General features: G+C 34.4%; 1 protein-coding gene across 13 annotated transcripts in view; it reads left to right on the forward strand.

Moving 5' to 3' along the window:
* DMD (dystrophin) overlaps positions 1–19079 on the forward strand; it is a 1146493-nt gene that overhangs the window by 455290 nt on the left and 672124 nt on the right. For all 13 annotated transcript variants that reach the window (XM_074534563.1, XM_074534577.1, XM_074534568.1 and 10 more), the window contains 4 exons: positions 4326–4427; positions 4563–4670; positions 10113–10292; positions 16034–16209. In XM_074534563.1, the coding sequence (XP_074390664.1) occupies positions 4326–4427; positions 4563–4670; positions 10113–10292; positions 16034–16209 (566 nt within the window). The remainder of the gene's footprint in view (positions 1–4325; positions 4428–4562; positions 4671–10112; positions 10293–16033; positions 16210–19079) is intronic.

A 19079-nucleotide genomic window follows, 5' to 3' on the forward strand; every position in this document is an offset into this window, starting at 1 on the left:
CAGAATATCTTGCCAGCCAGCTATGTGGAACTGTTCAGTGTAATAAAGCAGATCCCTAGTGGAAATATGGCACCTGAAGCAAAACTAAACTTGTAAAATGTCTTGAATGGAAAAAGAGAGAAAATAATTAACAGTATTTGATATTTTTGGCACTTCATGAACAAGAAGATGTAGAAATTAGTTTTTAATATTGTGAAAAACAAATGAATGGTTGGTGGATTGTTAGAAAATCTAATTTTGCATCTTCAGAAAGAAGAATAAAGGAACGTTAGATGACACAGTTTCATCCCATGTTATTGCAATCATTGGAAAGGTACCATTGGTATCCTGTGCAACATCTATGGCTGATCCATATTGGAATAAAGCATGAAATAGAACTCAGACAATACTGTGATACCTAAAAGAAACATAATGAAAAATTAATGTAAATTAAACACTGTGGAAATACACCATTTTTAACTGTACTAGTGCAGAAAACACCAATTATTACTGTCTTGGAAAAAGTACATTCCTTGAAAGATGCAAGAAAGACAATTCCTAAGTCCCCTCACCCTGCAGCACAGGCTCTCTGAGCAGATCATGGGGACCTGTGGAACAGAACATTTCCTCTTTTATTATGTCCTTTATTCATCATTTCTTACAGAAGAATCTGAGAGAAAACATAATTCAATTGCTCTGTAAGTCAAAGAATATGTAGAAGTATTACAGATGTTAATAAAACCCAAGTACAGATGGAAAGCTACAGGGTTTAGAGTGATAGGGAGGTGTGGAAACTTTTACACTTGAATGCCCAGGAGAAAGGAATTCCCACAGTCCACCTGCTCTCCTAGTGAAATGTTGCACCTCTTTTTTGTGTACAGGAACTGTTTGGAAATTTTTTTTCCCTATCACTTGCAATCTGAATATAAGCACAGGAGATAAAATGTGTTGACAGGCACAACCATTAGAGCATTTCACAAAGAGCACAATGGAGAAAAGTTCCAAGCTTGATTATGTATCTGTCAGTCTGACTTCTAAAAGTAGAACAAAACAAGAAAGAGCATGAACTATCAGACAAAAGAGCTTAATAAGACTGGCTCACTGAGGTGATGGTGGGGATCAGATTAGGAATAAAATGAGCATTTATTTTCATGTAATAGTCAAAGATGCATTTTCCAAGCAGGTACAATTCAGTTTTGCATTTTAGAGGTGGTGATTCCTGAAATATTTTCATACATATAAATATCTATGCATATAATGTGTATTTTTTTTCAAATGTTTGTATGAGACAATTCTTTAAAGCCTAAAATGAACTTTTTGACATGTCTCAGGAAGGTTGACAAGAATCTATGCTGATTTTAAATGAATAGTAAAGGTAATTTCTTTCAACAGTAAAGTTCTTACTTTTCAACAGTAAAGTTCTTAAGTTTTATTGCCTATGCAAAACCTATTTAAGAGGCACTTAATGGCATGGAAGCTAAAAGGGTCTCCTGAAAAAAATTATTAATTGAAAATTTACCCTTGCTTGGAAAACTAAAACTAAACACAATTTCAGATCTTTTCTTAGAAACAGCTGTCCCTCTAAGATACTTTGAGAGGCTACAGCTAGACTGGGTGAGTGTGAATATTAAAACTACTTTTATATTATTTTGCTTACTTCCCATATCAATGTGGGACATATTGAGAGGCTCTGTTTATGCTGCTACTGAGAACCCACTATTTAGACTTAAAACTCCAAGACCCCAATTAAACTCAATCCTTAGATTTACCAAGGCAGCTGTGGAATAAGGCTCAAATCTATATTTAGTGCTGCAAAATCAAACCACATTTGTAGCAAAACTGTTTCTGTACTCTGACTCGTTTCTACAGGAAAAATAAGAGAAATTATCTTCAGCTCAGAGAAATGGCTGGATAACATACAGAAACCATGAATGCAGGGAGATTTTCTTTTTTCCGTAATTATACCCAGCAGATAACAGGTCTCTTAAGGACTCTTGTGGTCTAGCTCAAATTAGAGGCTTCCCCAGGCTCCAAGGGTCAGGGTCTGTGCTAGAAAGAAATCTGTATAAAGTGTATCAAATACTACTTGATGGCTTATTCTCCTGCTGGGGGAAAGGAGCTGAGAGTGTATTTTCCATGATTATATGTTCATATTATTCAGGGTACTGTCCACTGATTGAAGATGAAATATGGGCTGTTCTTGTTAAAATACATCAAAATAAGTGAGGAATGTCAAAGAATGAATAGACTATTTCAGTTGACTCAATGAGCACTGATGACAGGAAGTTACATATTACAGACTGAAGGCATTTCCAAGACATTTCCAAGACCTGCTCATCCCAACAGTATTCCTGGTTGATGCCTGGGAAGTTGAAATCTCCCATCTTGATCTAGAAATTTCTGCTAATTCCCTGTGGAGTAGTTTCCATCCTGAGCAGCCTGGAGTTCTCCATCACAGATTTCCTATTGTGAGACTCATTCCACCAGGTGTCCTTAACATCACAGCTGTGGGACCTGACCTGTGCTTTCAGTTCCTCATGTTTGTTTCTACCACTCTGCGTGATGAAACATTGAGCACTTGAGAACTGCACACAAAACTTAGTGTTTTTTGGTAAAAATTCTGTGAATGGGATAAATATTCACTTGTAAGGAATTAATTTTAGATATAGGCAAAAACATTTTCCCACCTTTTCTCATTATTTTAAACAGTAGATAATAATACCTGATTAGAAAAACATTTATCAAATTCTGTTAGTTGCAGGCTTGCAGTACATGATTTTATTCCAGAGTTCTCAAGAGTTATGTTTTACCCATTTTCTTCTGTTCTTGTGCTTCCTTACTTTGACCTTTTAGACTAAAATATTTCTCCTTCTGCTTTTGATAGTCATATAAAATATTCTTTCAGTGTCCTCTGAGAAGAAAAAATTAAAAAATCTTCTTTTGCATGCAGATTTCTCTAAAAATTCTCTAAAAATTCTTGTTAGAGCTGTAAGAAAAAGCTTGTGGGTTTTTTTGGGTTTTTTTTTATACAGGAGGGCATTTTATTTATTAGTGTGGATTCAATCTATTTCTCTGAAAATTTGTTTTCCCAGATGTCAGGAACACTTGAAGCCGTCTGAGTTTGTGGGCATCAGTAACAGGCTGCTGTTTGATGTGAATAGAGAGTTAAAGTTGAGCACCATGTGATTTAGTATAATGACTGCCTTATAAATAACAGTCCTAACATGATATTTTGAACTTGAAGCTTCATGTCTTAACTCAACCAAACAGTGTATGGTTCTTATGGCTTCTTATGAGAAATAACTAGGTTTAAGGTTGGTCACAGAATCAGCACTTTTATCGGTGCAGTTATTTGGTCAGTTTACTTACTTTATTAAAATAAAAGATCTTGTCAAATTATTGAGGAAAAAAACAAAAGGTTGCTGCATTTTTGTTAGCATTAAATTATGATCTCTATGAGGAATATGTAAATACAAAATATATAGCATTATATAATATCTTAAGTTATTAGGGATCTATAAGAATAATGAAGTAAATAACTGAATATGAAAAAAAGAAAAACTATTATCTTTTTGTCAGGATATGTTTTTAAGTGGATGAAAAATTAAGAACGCAGTAATATAGAATATCTTTCAGGTGTTTATAAGATTTTTTTTTTAATTTGGGAGCAACTGAATAATTTATATTTGATGTCCAGGGGTAATTAAGTCACTATAAATCATTGCAATAAAAGTTTTCTATCATCAGCTAAAGTAAAGGAGAAGAGAACAAGATTGTTGGTGTTTTGTGTAATTAAATACATGCATAGTAATAAATGGTACAAATACCTGGGAAACCTCAGTGGAATTTGTGCTGATGTGGAAGTTTATAAGCATGGGTTTTTTTAAACTGCAATATTTTAAAAGAGGGAAGAGCTTTGACCAAATGTACTGATGATGCAACTTAAAAGCAGTTTTTTGTCTTTGCTTTGGCCACATCTTTGACCATCGTGTTTATGTTTCAAGTACTTCTGTTTTGGGCATCTTAAAGTTTTTAAAGAGACTGAGTTTTTCAAAGTGTAGTACTAGAGACTTGCTAGAAAACTATCTGTAGATTAGTATTAAAATATTCAGTGTTTAGATCTATTGCTTTCCCTATTCTCCTCATTTTTATTTTATTTCAGATGGGCCTAAAGTCCATTTCAGTTTGATATGCAACAAATTTTAGGGTAAATGCCTGAGAAAAAAGCAAATAAGGAGAATATTTCCATAAAAATTTTGTAATGCCATAGGGAAAACAGCTTTCCTTGTTAAGTAAGAAAAATGTAAATAAATGCTAAACACACTTTTGTGTTTCTTTCTCTCCAGCACTTTGGAAAACGGTGGGCAGCCATCTGCAGATGGACAGAAGAACGATGGATCCTTCTGCAAGATATTCTTCGTAAATGGCAGCATTTTGCAGAGGAGCAGGTGAATAGCTTTTTTTTTTAATAAGTTATAGATTGGAATGTTCTTCAACACATTATAGAAAATATAATAATTTATTTTTGTATATATATATAGGAAAGGTCTGACTGAAGCTTTTTCTTTCCAATTTTATTCCAGTGCCTTTTTGATGCATGGCTTACCGAGAAAGAGGATGCTGTGAGCAAAATCCAGACAACTGGCTTTGGAGATCAGAATGAAATGCTGACCAATCTAAGCAAACTGGCTGTATGTATTTTACATTTTTCTGTTTTTATGTTCAGCTTCCTTAATCTGAGTCTGCATGCCCGTGGCTTTACCCCACTCTCAGACCATATGGTTTCATACTTTGGGACTGGGCTTTGCCTCCTGTGATGGAATAGTTGGTCCATAGCCTTGCTGATAAAGGAACCAATAGACAGAGATGTTTTTATTGGTTGTATCTTTGGTCAAAAGTTCATGAAATAAAATAGCATTTTTGTGTCCTAAAAATATGCATAATTTAACAGTGAAGGTTACTTTGTTGATACTGTTGGTGTATTTTATTGCATGTGAGACTTTATGTACATATGTGCAAAGGAATTTGCATATGAATAAGTTATCCTTCAGCAAACCCTGACATACATTCCTTGAACTTGAAAAAGCTAAAGGCTCAGAAATTATGAGAAGTTGAAATTAGTGTTACTTTACAACTGTACCTCAGCATCAGAAATAGAGTTACATGCACAGAATGTACCCTTTCCACCCCATCCTCCACCTCACTCTTCAGAAAATTCTCCTTCCTGCATGGTCTTTATCGAGGGAATGTAGGTCTGGCTGTGCTTTTAGAGGTGAAAAACTTGTGGCAGCCTAGACTTGCCAATGGCTTTACAGCTGGATGACTTGTGTAAAGAAAATAATACTCTGTGTGCTATTTAGGACATAGGAAACACTCATGTCCATGCTTTGGTTAAAATAGGTGAATTATTGCTTTCTCAGGAAAAAAAAACCTACTGATCTTTTCAGACATTAATATTTCTTTAGTATTAATTAGCCATCATTAATTATTAAGAAATAAATATGAAATACCAATTAATTATATATTGTTCATTAAATATTTTTTACTGGATATACTTAGCTTGGCTAAATTCATCTAAGGCTCAGCCTTAAATTTTTAAAAATTAATTTAGGATTTATTTCCTTCTACTCATTCTGTATTAAAAGTAGAAGCATTCAGAATTTGGGTTGATAAAAATACCATGATGTCTATGAGGTTTGAGTAACTGTAATGCCTCTAAAATTTACTTCATTTTGTCCTCCCATAAACACATGTATAAAGCTTAAAAAAATGAACTCACAGACTAATTGTTTAATTCCACTGTAGCTGGTCCAGAATTACTGGTACATGTTCCTTTGATTCATAGAATAACGCAGTAGTTAATTTAAGAACCAAAAGATTGATTTTTAGCATAATCTTGAGACACTAATTATTACACTGCTACATATGTTTGCGTTGTTTTTCCTCTCCCTTCTTTTTCTTTCTGCAACATTTTAGGAGAATAAAAATATCTATTTAGAAGTACAGACTTGGATTTTGATTAAAGATTGCTTAGGATTATGTAAACTTCTTTGTAAAGGAAGGAAAACATGAATTGCCTCGTTTATATACTTTTTGGAAATTCTAGCAATCTAACGTGTGAGCAGTCTTGAAGCTGACTTCAAGCCAGGCTTTTAACACATAATGGATTAGAGAAAACTCAGGATGCTTTGGAGTACCTTCATGAAGGAAAATATATTACAAGAAATTAAAATTTGTTCAAAAAATGTGTACTCTTGATTTCAGAAGTTTCCTAGAGGACATAGGTACAGAGGGTTGAGATGTTTGTCACATATTGTGATGTAGTAGATCATTAAGGTTTTGCAAGTGTTAAAGATAGGGCCAGTTTGGTTACCTTTCAGAGTTGCTTGAAAATATGATGTTAAAAAGGAAACACTTCTGTAGTATTTTCATAAGTTTCACTAATGAACTCTTATAAAGTTAACATTATTTTAAAATTATGCTGCCAGTTTAAATGGTTAAGTATTATTGTAATGAAATAATTGTGATCTTTCAGAAGACTGAGTGAACAAAAAAAAAATAGTAAATAAAATTATTTATCCATAGCCCTGACCCTCAAAAAGAATCATGTCATCCTTGAAGGAACAGGTGGAGATTATTAATTGCACCTTACTCCTTTTTACATGTGAATAACTTTGATCTTTTTAGAAACATGATTCATAATGCAGTAGTTTAGGTATTTAAATATTGGTGGTATGCTAGAAGAAAACTGCCTATTTAGTGACTTGGAGCAGAACAGTAGCTTTTACTTTTGGAGTTCCCCTCTCTGGTTTTAGACATAGTAGCAGTCATTACCAAATTCCAGTGAGTATGTGTTTTTACATTCACACAATGCCAAATTGCTAGAAGTTTTGTATTTGACAATTTACAGTTTTAATCTTGTCTGAACCTTCAGGAATTTTTATTAATATGTCAGCCACATGATGGTTTTTTTGAAGGGAATATATTCTTCCCTTGGACTGGCTTTTAGAAAAAGGGAAAAATGGGGTCATACTCTCCTGACCCTGACACACTGTGCCTGTATTTTGGTGTATTTTATTTTGACATGTGTTTGAATGTAGTAGAGGAGAAGCTGTCACCAAGGATCACTCTTGTAATTGGGTCTGAATTGTAAAAGCAAGTCTGTGAGAGAATATAAATGTAACTTTTTACTTAGAATAAAGACATTTTTATTCTTAACAGAATGATATCTTGGTCCCTCAGCTGTCCAGTCATTCCAGCAAAAAATGACAGCATTAGTTGTTCGTTTTAGACCTTAAGAATTTTGGAGTTGATATTGTAATATGACATAAGAGCTTCCAGCCTATGTTTCTGCCTCAGTTATGTGCAGAAATTTGCCAGATTATGGTTGTGTTCTCTAGCCAGTCTCTTTAACTGGAAGGAAATTTCTGAAGGTAGTTTCTTAACCATTTAGCATTGTGACTCTTGATTTGAAATTCTACAACCTTCCTACAAGGCCCTAAGCATTCTAAAGCGACTGATGTGAAACAGGTCTGTTGAGATACAGTTCACAGTAGGAAAAATTCTTGACTTTATATCATATTAATGTCCACAGACTGGAGCCTGCACCAGAGTGGGCTCTCCACAGGGTCACAGTTTCCTTCAGAGCACACCTGCCTGTTCTGGTGTGGGGTTCTCCACAGACTGCAGTTTGTTTCAAAGGATTTATTCAGCATTGTATGTGAAAATTTATCTTTGTCATCACCTCCCTTCTGGGATCTTCCAAGTTTAAAGGTCAGAAAAACTGTTCAGCAGGTTCGCTCCAGTTCTTAAAATAATTCCTTAAAACAACCGGGCTTTTTGTGCTTTGTTTTGTTTTTAAATTTTCCACCTACCTTTTATTCACTGAGTCTATAATTGACTCTTTGTTTCTTACATAAGCTATTCCAGAACATGGAATAGCTGGAAGATGTGATGCACTGAGAATGTAGAAGTGAGGTGATATTTTGGTGCCATGTATGGCACAGGCTTGATAGATTCTTTTTCATGCCCCAATTTTGTAGTCTGTAAAATTAAGTCTTTTTTTTTTTTTTTTGCAACAAATACTGAGAGCTCTTGCAAAGATGTACAAGTATACAAGATCTACCTCTATATATTTATAGTATATATTCAATTATTATAAATATTTTCCTGCTTCACCCAACATTTTTGGCTTTTTTTACATAGAGAAAATAAGTTAGACATTACACTGTTTTAGACTGGAATAAATTTATTTGCAGCTGAAAATTAACTTTACAGTGGGTGTTGCTGGTTAGACTGTTACAGTAAGCAAAGTAAGCTTTTTTGATCTTTAAGGAAAAGAAAAAAATCAAGAAGTAAAAACTTCAACCCCCAAAACCAGAACCACATTACCAAAAATAAGTAAATCACTTTATGACATTCCAATATGAGGGTTTATAGTATGTATTTGGCAGAAGTTATGACTGATATATTTGATAATTAATTTCATAAAGCAAACTACCATGTCTTGCCCTCCAAATTAGAAAATTACATATTTTGCAGTTACTATTATTGTTTTAGATCTATTATTGTACTGGAAAAAAAAAACCCAGAGCATATTTTTGGTTATTGTGGCACACTAACAGGTTTTTAATGAAGTAATGTGAAAACAGAATCTCCCAGTATAGTTTTCCAGATTGACTGTAGCTGTTACAAAAGCATATTAATTTGCAGTGAGAAATATCTTTAAAAGAAATTTTTAGCATCCTTCTTTTTGTGCTGTTTCACTTCCTGCTTGTGCTCCAGGTGTCTTGGATTGATGCTGAGCTCTGGGTGTTTTATCCAGCTGTTGTGGGCAGGGATGATTGGAAATCAAACACTGCTCCTCAGAACTAGCTAATGTTTCACAGGATATATTTTTTTATTATTCCACTCAGCGTATGGTGGCTTCCACATGATCTTTTTCTGATGCTGTAGGCGTAAAAAAAGGTCAAATATAGCAGTGCTTGAAATTTAACATGCTAAACTGGTTTGCATCTACTTTCCTCCATCTGTTAGGTCTCCTACTACTCTGAAAAGAGATTCTTCAATATGAAGTTAGCTTCTACTTCTCAGGGATACATCAATTTAAATTTTGATATTAACTGTACCTACCGTTAGTAATTATGATGTTTCAAATCAAATCTGAATAGAAACAGTGCTGATTACAAAGACAATGAATCTTTCTTTGGCTGAGTTGCATTTTTAATTACAGTTTTGGATTATATAGCTGTAGGAAAGTATATGTAGACTAAATTTTGTTGTCTAACCACTTGCTTGATTATCCTTTTCATGCCTTGGGGATTAGAATGCAATCCACAACTGCATAGAGAATTCAAAGTTTGGCTATAGTTACAGGATTAGGGTGCAGAGAACAAATGTTTAAGGAATGAAAATCAGTGGAGTAAACCAGTTAAGGCTTTCAAAAGTAAACCCAGGTAAGGACTGGAGCTGTGGATGATCCTTGGATCTGTGAATAGCCTGTTTAATAGGCAGGTTTGCATATATAGATCTCAGGAGATTCAAGGTGCCTCGGCACAGTGTCTTTTGGTTTTTTGTTTGTTTGGGTTTCTTTGTTTGGGGGGTTGTTTTTATTGCTTTGTTTGTTTGTTTGTTTGGGTTTTTTTGTTTGCATATTTTAATCCAGGATTGGGATCAAACATTACTTTTTTTAGGAAACTCTTCTTTCAATATGCAATATATAAAAAAGTACATTGACACATTTAAGAAAGATTGTTTGTCATGTTGATATAGTTGTTAACATGAGTGCAGTTTTAAGGTTATTCCTGTTACACAACTGTTAGCTTTTTGTTTCATGTCATCACCTGAAGCCTGCTGTGAAGTTTGGAGCTACTCCACCTGCCATGTTATGTTGCTATGAAAGCTCTGCCAGCAGTTTTTATGGAAACAACATTATGGAATTTTAGGAGCCCTTAACCCATTTTCAGCTCTTTCTGATGTTCTCCTTGTGATTTTTCTTCTAAGTTTGTTGGTTTTCTTTTTTTTTTTTTTTTGGGTGTTTTGGTTTGGGTTGGTTTTTGTTGGGTTCTTTTTTTTTTTTTTTTTTTTTTATTTGTATGAATGTGTGTTCTTCCTTCTGTTACTTTGTTTAACAGATCCTAAAAGGAGATATAGAAATGAAAAGGCAAATGATGAGTAAGCTGAAGCTGCTCAGCCAAGATCTCCTTGTAGCTGTGAAAAATAAAGCAGTGGCTCAAAAGCTGGAAAGTCGTCTTGAAAATTTTGCTCAGCGCTGGGAAAGCCTTGTGCAGAAGGTGGAGAGCAATTCTAAACAGGTTTGTAAAAACAGTTTTATCAGTTTATGACAATCAGATCCTTTGACAGTCAAATGCTTGAAGTAGTTTTGGTGCTGTTTGTCATCTTGTTTTAATTATTTCCCCTGCATGATTGCTTGAGACATATTTTATTTTCAGGACGGCATAATACAGTGATGATATACTTTTCTAGAATTTTATTCATCTGTTTAGTTTTTAATCTCTAGTTATAGTGTTGATTACTTTCTTGGGTTGTTAACTATGTTTTCAGGGATGATAAAAACCATAATGAAAATACCTTTCCAGTTAATTTATTTTTAACATATAATAACACACTTTTTTATAGCTGTCTCTTTGAAATAGCACGTAGTCTGAAATCAGTGCAAGAGCTGTCTGCTAGTTTAAGTGATTTTTTTTTTCAACCTGAAAAATTACTAATTGTCTGATATTTTACTTCTGTATATGATATGCTGATTTACAGATTAAAAAGACAGGCTACAAGAAAGAGAAACTTATTGGAAAAATAAAGAAATCAATCTATACCTATAACAAAAGTGCCAATGAAAAAAATGTAACCTGCTACTATTTTGACCACTTTTCTAACTGCAATATATTAAAAAAAAAAGACATTTTTAAACCAGGTAATAAAATTCAGTGCTCTGTAGTAGCCAAACCCATATCCAGTTATTATTCCTAGATATCTCGTTAGCATCTCTTTCTTACTGAATTTAAACCCAAACCAACTCCCTTTTTTCCATTCCATTATCTCACTAATATAGGGTTATTTTTGAACTGTCACTGTGTGAATGGTAAAATGGAAATAGTTATTAAGGCTTTTTGATTAAATAACAAAGAGCAGAATGTTACAGCAGATACCTCTGTCCTGTCCATATAGATCTCTCACAGTTCTGGTCAGATTGATTCAATTCCCTTGAGCATGCTGCTCTTTTTTTTCCTCTCTGCTAATACTTCTACCAAATTTTGTTTGGATAATTAAAGAAAAGCTGCTATACTTCATGTAGTGATCTGAATCCCTCTTAGTAACCTTGCTGTCAACTCATACCTTATTATTTTAGCTTGCTCTGTGATAGTTAGAAAAAGCAGATGAAGTTGAGAAATCAGTTTGGGAGAATCTATGGGAAGAAAATGGTGGAAGGGCACAATTTTAGTTAGAAGTATAACATATTGTGTACACAGCATTTAGGAATTGAAAATAAGATTTAGTTACAGTATATTTGCTGTAGAACACCTCCTGTTTCAAAGCAGAGGAAAATTCCAGAGATTCATTTTTAAATTTGGGATGGCTAGGGTCACACAATTTGAGGAAGTTTGTAAGTCGCTCCAAATTGTTCAAGTCCTGTTCAGATTGGTGATGGCTCCTAAATTCAGTTACTGGTTTTGGAAATGGAATTTACATTACAGAAAATGAAGTGATCAGTCCTGAGGCTGTAAACATAGATCAGCACAGCTGGGAGATGCTTTGGATTCCCAAAACCGTGTAGCTGTCCTATCACAGCAGAATGTTTCAGTGGATAAGCTCTTCCTCCAAGGAGAAGCTGCTCTGCTTGGGGTAGAATTGATGTGCTGCCATGGGAATACTGCTTCCCCTTCTGGAAACATTGCACAGTTAGACCTGGCTGAAGTACCTGTTCCTAAGGCACTGTCACACTGTTCAGACATATTTTCTGTGAAATCCTGATGGTGTACGTGTCACCATGGGTTTCTGTCTGGGCAAGTGAGGGTTTTTTTACATGTATTCATTACAGAGCTCATTTATGTGTTTACACTGTGAGAAAAAAATGCATGATCTCATTATGTTCTCTAGTCATGAACTGAGGAGGAGCAGACTTTGAAGAGGGTGAAAATAGAATATTTTCCACTAAAAGCCATCAGAAAATGTATGTTTTATTCGTCAAGCTTAGATAATGTCTTCAAAATTAGCTTTACATGGTTAAGTGGTGGACTTGGCAGAGCTGGGTCAGTAGTTAAACTCAATGATCTTAAATGTCTTTTCCAACCTACAGGATTCTATGATTAATACTTTTCATAGGGTGCCCATAATTGCATTTTTGTCCTTAGTTATTTCCCCTCTTAATAAAGTGTCACCAAATGATTAACTTGTTAACAAAATAAGAAATTAAATGGAAGAGACAACCTCAGGCTCAGTTCAAGGATGATTCTCCAACTGGACATATAAAGTAGCTATAAATCCCAAAGGAAAAGTGCAGAAAGTGGAATGTGAGCTCTCCCACATTTGGCTGAATTAATTGCTCTTGAATTCAAGCATCTAATCAGAACACATGGCTGAAGCTCCTCCTGCAAATGACTGGATGGCGAGGGTGTGAGAGAGAGAGAGAAATCTAAAAAGCAGTTTGTCCTCATCGTGAAAATGTCAGCTTTCCTTCACTGACCACACAGTGGAATCAAGGACAAGGACAGCTTGTTTAGGCTAGACATGGAGCTTCCAGAAACTCTAAACCCAGCTTTGCTGAACTCATTATACTCCACTAAATTGTACTGAAAATCTTTCCAAACTAAGGAAAACGCCATTCCTCATCCGAACTTCCCCACTCACAGAGATAAATTTCATCAAAGAACAGATGACAGCTCTAAAAGTGAGTGTAAATGAAAATTATGAGTTTATCAGGACAGAGGGCACTTCCAAAGACAGTAATAAATGTTGGCATTAAAGGAAGGCTGCTGTATAAATGAGAAATAAAATGCCATAAAACTACTGAAGTGCTATACACACATTGTACATATGTTTGCCTATAGATGATGAAAAAGATTTGAATTTGTCTGCTAGGAAAAGAGATGGGTTTTAACATGTTTCAAAGATGAGCTTGATGTGAAACTGCTGGCAAACATTGTGCTTTGAAAGTTTTTAATGTGCACCCTTGTGAGTCACCTTAGTCCTTTCTGTATGATTTTCTAGTGGGTTAAAACCCTAGTGTATGTTACCCGTTCTCAGAATCACATTTGCTATTCAGGTACTGAGAGGGATGAAGAAAATATAGAGTTATTATTTGCACTGTCTTGTCTTTGAATAATACATGAAACACACTGCTTTGGTGATTAAAAGGTGCTTGAATTTTTTTCTTGTTGTTATTTTTTCTTTTTTTTTTTTTTGTTTCTTTGTTCTTTTTGGGGGGTTGGTTCTTTGGGGTTTTTGTTGGTTTTTTTGTTTGTTTGTTTTCTTTTTTGTTTTTTTTTTTTCACCAGGTAGGCTAATAAAAATGTCTTATTAATTTTGGTATTCCTAATATTGTTAATGATTGTCCTTTACCTATTAAACTGTATGCAGTTTAAATGTGAACCAGCTTCATCTTGCATGGAAGGTTGCAATCTACCTTTTAGTCTTACCCTGTCTTTAATTAGAATTACTATGAACTTCAAGTTCACATCACCATTCTCCTTTTGAAGCACATTTTAACCTCCACTCTTATTGATTAAGAATGAAAAATAGTTTTTTTTATTGTTTTCACATCCAAATCATTACGGCCCCAGCATCGTGCCTTGACTGCTCTGAGCAGTCAAAATGCTCTGCCAGCTCTGGAAGGGCAGTTCTCCAGCTCCAGCTGCTACTCCGGTAATTGGAATTATGCTGCAGATGATTCCTACAGTGCCCTAGCTGTGGTTTATTCTGTGTTACACCTTCTTCACTGGAAACTCTGCCCTGGTATTGATTAGCAAATGAAAACATGGCAGGATATGACCCTGGGTGTCTGAAACATCATCCTATCATTGATTTTTGGATAAAACAGAGTGTAATATGAGTTTTATGAGAAGAGGAAAAGAAACAGAGAGACTGTACCCAAAATTATATATAATAGGCAAGAAACTCTTGCTGTTCTAATGTACAGCAAGCTCAGGGAGAGATGACATCAGGTTCTATCTCAAATGTCATGAAACCCTAGACATCAAAAACTTTAACTTTGTTTTCCTTCTGCTCTCGAATTAATTAAAATAAAATGGAAAAGAATGCTGTAGAGAATTTCAATTAAAAAATGTATGTAAATGCTGACTGAATATTGTAATGATTTCTGTAGGAAAAAAAAGTATCAAAATCAATACATCCTGTTGAGGGAACTAAAACAAGAATGGTACTACATAGAATTTTAGTGGTTAAAAAGTCAACTGGGTGTTTTTCTCTTCCAATGAATTCTGTAGTTCATATGTTACCTAAATCCCTGCAGGTCACAAGCAGCTTATTCAACTGTTGTAATTAATGCATATTTTTTTTTTTAAATCTGCTCTGAATCTAAATTTTTTACTCTTAGTAGTCCAGAGTCTGGCTCTGCGCTAGAAATACTGCCAGTTTACAGTGGTAAAGGCCTTCCCTACTCATCACTGCCTGGACAAAGAACAGGAAGACTTTTGCATGGAAGGCAATGGGAAGAAATCAGCAGAGTTAGCAAGAATTTGTTGGGGTTTTTTTCAGGTTTCTTAACTTTACTGATATTGCCTGCTGGGAAGAGGCTGATTGCTAACAGTGTTTCCCTTTCCTTGTCATTCTATTTTACTTTTTCAATGCAGGGAAGCGTTGTGGAGAAGGTGTTAGACCTGGTTGCCTCTTCACTGTTTATAAAATCACTTATGTCTCAATAACTAAGCTGACTCAATTCTCTTACAGAGTTTCTGATGCAAGAAGTAATAGATAATTTATGTATGGGTTTATAGTTTCATGAACTTTCAGATACTGGCATGTCTGTTGTTGAATTGGACACTCTTAATATTGCATATTAGCAAATGCAAAGAAGCAGAGCTTTTCAGGTGCACAACTTTTTCTTGTCCTGGTATAATTTTTTCCTTTATTTTCCATTTCATTGCCCTTAAACTGCAAAGTGGTCATTGGAGCTGTAACTAGAGCGTTTTGACAAATGAGCCATCATCTGACAGAATCAAAAAAAGATGTGGCCTATTTCTCATGAGTTATGGGATTTAAGAGCAACTGCCCACATTTGAGTTGAAAAATGGTATATGGAAAAATGTACAAATGGGCAATACATGCATAAGCAGTGTACAAACAACTATTAGCAAAAAAATTTCTGATCATTCTTTTTTTTAATGCAGCTGAGCTATATTAAGGGGTTTCTTTTCATATTACCAGAGCAAAGCTAAGTGCATTAGATAGGAAGTGTTTACAGTGTTACATACCATGGGTATTAGTATCTGGTGTGACCCCCTAAATATTGGTTTTTAATTATGGAATAAAACTGATGCAAATTAATTTGCCTTCTAATGTATGTGTTCTAATTTAAGATTTCCAGCCAGAAAGTTAACTGCCTTTTCATGCAAGTATGTTGTGGTGTATTACATTCCATTTGAAAGTTTTTATAAATGGTAAGACTAATAACTGGTAATTTAGTGCCATTTTAATGCCTTTATCACCTCTCAAGGAGGAAATTTTCAGATGGGGGGCAGTCTGAAGTTGATATTTAGTGATAGTAGCATATTATTTATTTGCTATCATTCAATTCCATTGTAGAATTCCATTCATTTCTTCATTCAGCAGGCATTACAGGGAGCTATAAGTTCATTAGAATCCTTTCTGATTTTGATATTGGCTTTTGCAGATAACTTATTCACACAGCGTGAGTCAGATAAAACAATCTAGCTTGAGTTGCATGTAATGTTTTTTCCTGAAGGTCAGCCTATGATCAGATGAAAGCAGTTTCTCATTATTTTCTATTGCTCCTCCAAACAATCTTTACTGAAGGCTTTCAAATAATGTATGACCTCTGTTTTTGTACTTCTCACAGATTTCGCAGGCTGTCACTACCACTCAGACATCACTAACACAGACAACTGTAATGGAAACTGTAACTATGGTGACCACAAGAGAGCAAATCCTGGTTAAGCATGCTAAAGAGGAACTCCCACCACCTCCACCCCACAAAAAAAGGCAACTCCTTGTGGATTCAGAAATTAGGAAGAGGTGAGAATCATCATGAGACAGAGAGGGAATACTGATAGAATCTGGACAAAAATGCAAAAATTGTCATTTGACTGCAGTGTTTTTCTGTATGCTATTTTGAGCTTAAAATTGTCTTTCTGTTCTCTACTAGGGTGCCAGCTGATTATTATCTTTCTTTACTCAGCATGAGTTATGGATTATGTTTTGCTTCTATTACACATATTTAGCAGTATAGAATATTAATGATTACATCAGTACAATTGCATATTAATTATAGTCAGTTAAAGCCCTTATGTATGGCATTGTGGGCATCCCATTTGGCTAGGGTCTTGAAATGTGATGGACAAGGAGCATTCCAAATTAATTCTAAGATTTTTGTATTCTTTAAGAATTTTATTATAGTTTAAATACTAGTAATGGAGATACTGCTTTTTCTAAAGTTCATTGTGTTCTTCTGGGCTCATGGGTCAGGAGTAAAAATAGCAGTTCTCCAGAGGCATTTTATTTTGTGAAACATGCATTATTATTACTTTCAGATTTTTTTCATGTGTAACTCAAGTACAAGTGACAAGGGATTTTATACTGATGCTGAACACTAGTTAAAGTCAGGAGAAAAAATTCTGCTGTGTTTAAGCAGAATTGGCTCAAGCACTAAGATTCTAAATGAGATGCTAAGAAGGTAGATTCCAAACATTCATTTTAATGCTTGTTTTGGAAATGGTTTTGGATATTCTGATAAACATGAATTCCATGGTAATAGATTCGAAGACTGAAAAGGATGTGAAACTGCATTCAGTTTCATTCTCATTTCTATATACAATATCTTTGTTTAGCTCAATGTGTTTACCAGGACAAATATTTTCTTATAGAACAGTGTTTCACTTATTAAGAAGAATGAAATGTAGAAAGAATAGGAGAAATGTGACTTCTTTTAAATGGAAGTTTTATGTTATTGGAAAAATAGGTGCTTCTTTATATGTAGGCATTGTACCTGTGTTTAACCATTCTAAAAGTAAGTTTCTAGCTCAGCATCATTATTTAGGAATGCTGTATATGTGATGTAAGAAGAATGAGTCTCCCCTTTTTGTTAAATCGGATAGCTATTTCTATGGAAAGAGCTTGGTCTAAATCAGTTTGTAAGCTAAATTTCAATGAATTGATTCTATCTCTAAAGTCCTCATTTGAATCTGTTTTTTCCCATATCCTAGGTTACCATTAGATTGTAAGTGAGAATTGTATTTTGCTAATATATTCCCAAGCACTCAAAATGATGCAGTGCAATGACTGTCAGCAGACTTGTAATTCCTGAATTTGTGGAAGGAATTTTTAGATGGCAGTGTTGTTGCTTATCAGGAATTATAAGCCTTAACACCCCTGTTAATGTTTCAGTAATAATATGCAAAGATGTGAAACAGGATTGAGGCCCTGTGGGTTTATACATGACAGTAAACATTTAGTGTAAAATGGTGAAATGAAAATAATGATATGCTTTATTTTGAAATTGAAAAATTAAGAATGAAATTTTCCCTGCAGTTTCAAAATATTTAAATAATTGGTATTTTAAAACTTTTTACCTTTCTTTTCCTGAACTGAAGGTTTTAGGAATGATCTTACTTCATAAGGAAGCAAAGTACAAGACAACTGTTATAAAAGAAAACATTATCTTAGTTAAAACTAAAAGAAGTAGGATGAATTTTTAAAAGCCTATTTTTTTATTCTTCAAGAACATTGTTGCTATATGCACTGTTATCAAACTGGAGACCAATTGGCATAGAAGTTCCTTTTTCAACCGCTTTGTATTTACTATTAGCATATATTTTCCTTCTTGCTCATATACTTTTAATTTGATTTAATACTGAAAGTAAACTTGGCAGGGTACAGCAGAATACAGACTTGATACTCATCATGCAAGGAGACTGCCTGAGGGCAGGAATTAGCTGGATTATGGGAACTGTTTTTGTTCCAAACTACTTTGGTTTATAGAAACTGATAATTATGTGTTACTACAGTGCTTTAGCTGATGTCTGTCTAGAGAACTCCAACTAACAAGTTTGTATAGAAACCTGATTGATCCTTCTACAGAAAATAGGATGTATTATCAACTTTGAGATGTGTTACTGGTAGATCTGCTACCAAAATTACAGAATCTTTATAATTTTTTACCATACATACCAGGTTTTAAGGGTTTTTAAATTGTTTTAATGCCATCTAAAATATGTGCATTCACCATATAATTTTTGTTTAACTTTTGGATAAGAGTCAAGATGGAACAATCTGTAGTTCTCAGTCTTGGCCTTTAGGTATTGACTTTAGGTATTTGAATAAGTGTTGGTTTCTTTTAGATATTTAAAATCAGAATCCTTTTTATTTCTGAACAGGTAAGACTTTTATTTTCTCTCTCTGCTAGGAGAGAAGTCTGACTTTCACAAGGAAAAATGGAGTTATTTTTTTAATACACATACATTTTTAAATATGCTCTAACTATTGTTTTGTGTGCCAAAATTACTGGTCTTGTTTTACCACTGGAATTGCACCAGCACATGAGAACTAGTCCGGTGTGATTGTTGTATCTGTGAGTGGACCTACATTTTGGAAATGTGCTAAGTAGATGTTGGAACTGTCCACAGCTGTGCAGCAGGATGAATGATGGTTAGATTATCTGAAGGCAGTGTTTTTCCATTCAGATAATCTTTTTTGCATTTCTAACTGAACAGAGAAAACACCAAACCCCACAATTTATGTACCTTTAGTCTCTAGAAAGTCCAAGCAGGTGATCTACAGTGGGAGGAGCAGTCAGTAAATGGCTTTGGAAAAACACTTTGAGAGTAAACTCTGGGGAAGAAGTTTCAGCTTAGAATAACAGGTTTTGTGATGTTTCTTAATGAATATGT

This window comes from Zonotrichia albicollis, chromosome 2 (genome assembly GCF_047830755.1).
Source record: "Zonotrichia albicollis isolate bZonAlb1 chromosome 2, bZonAlb1.hap1, whole genome shotgun sequence".
Lineage (NCBI taxonomy): Eukaryota > Metazoa > Chordata > Aves > Passeriformes > Passerellidae > Zonotrichia > Zonotrichia albicollis.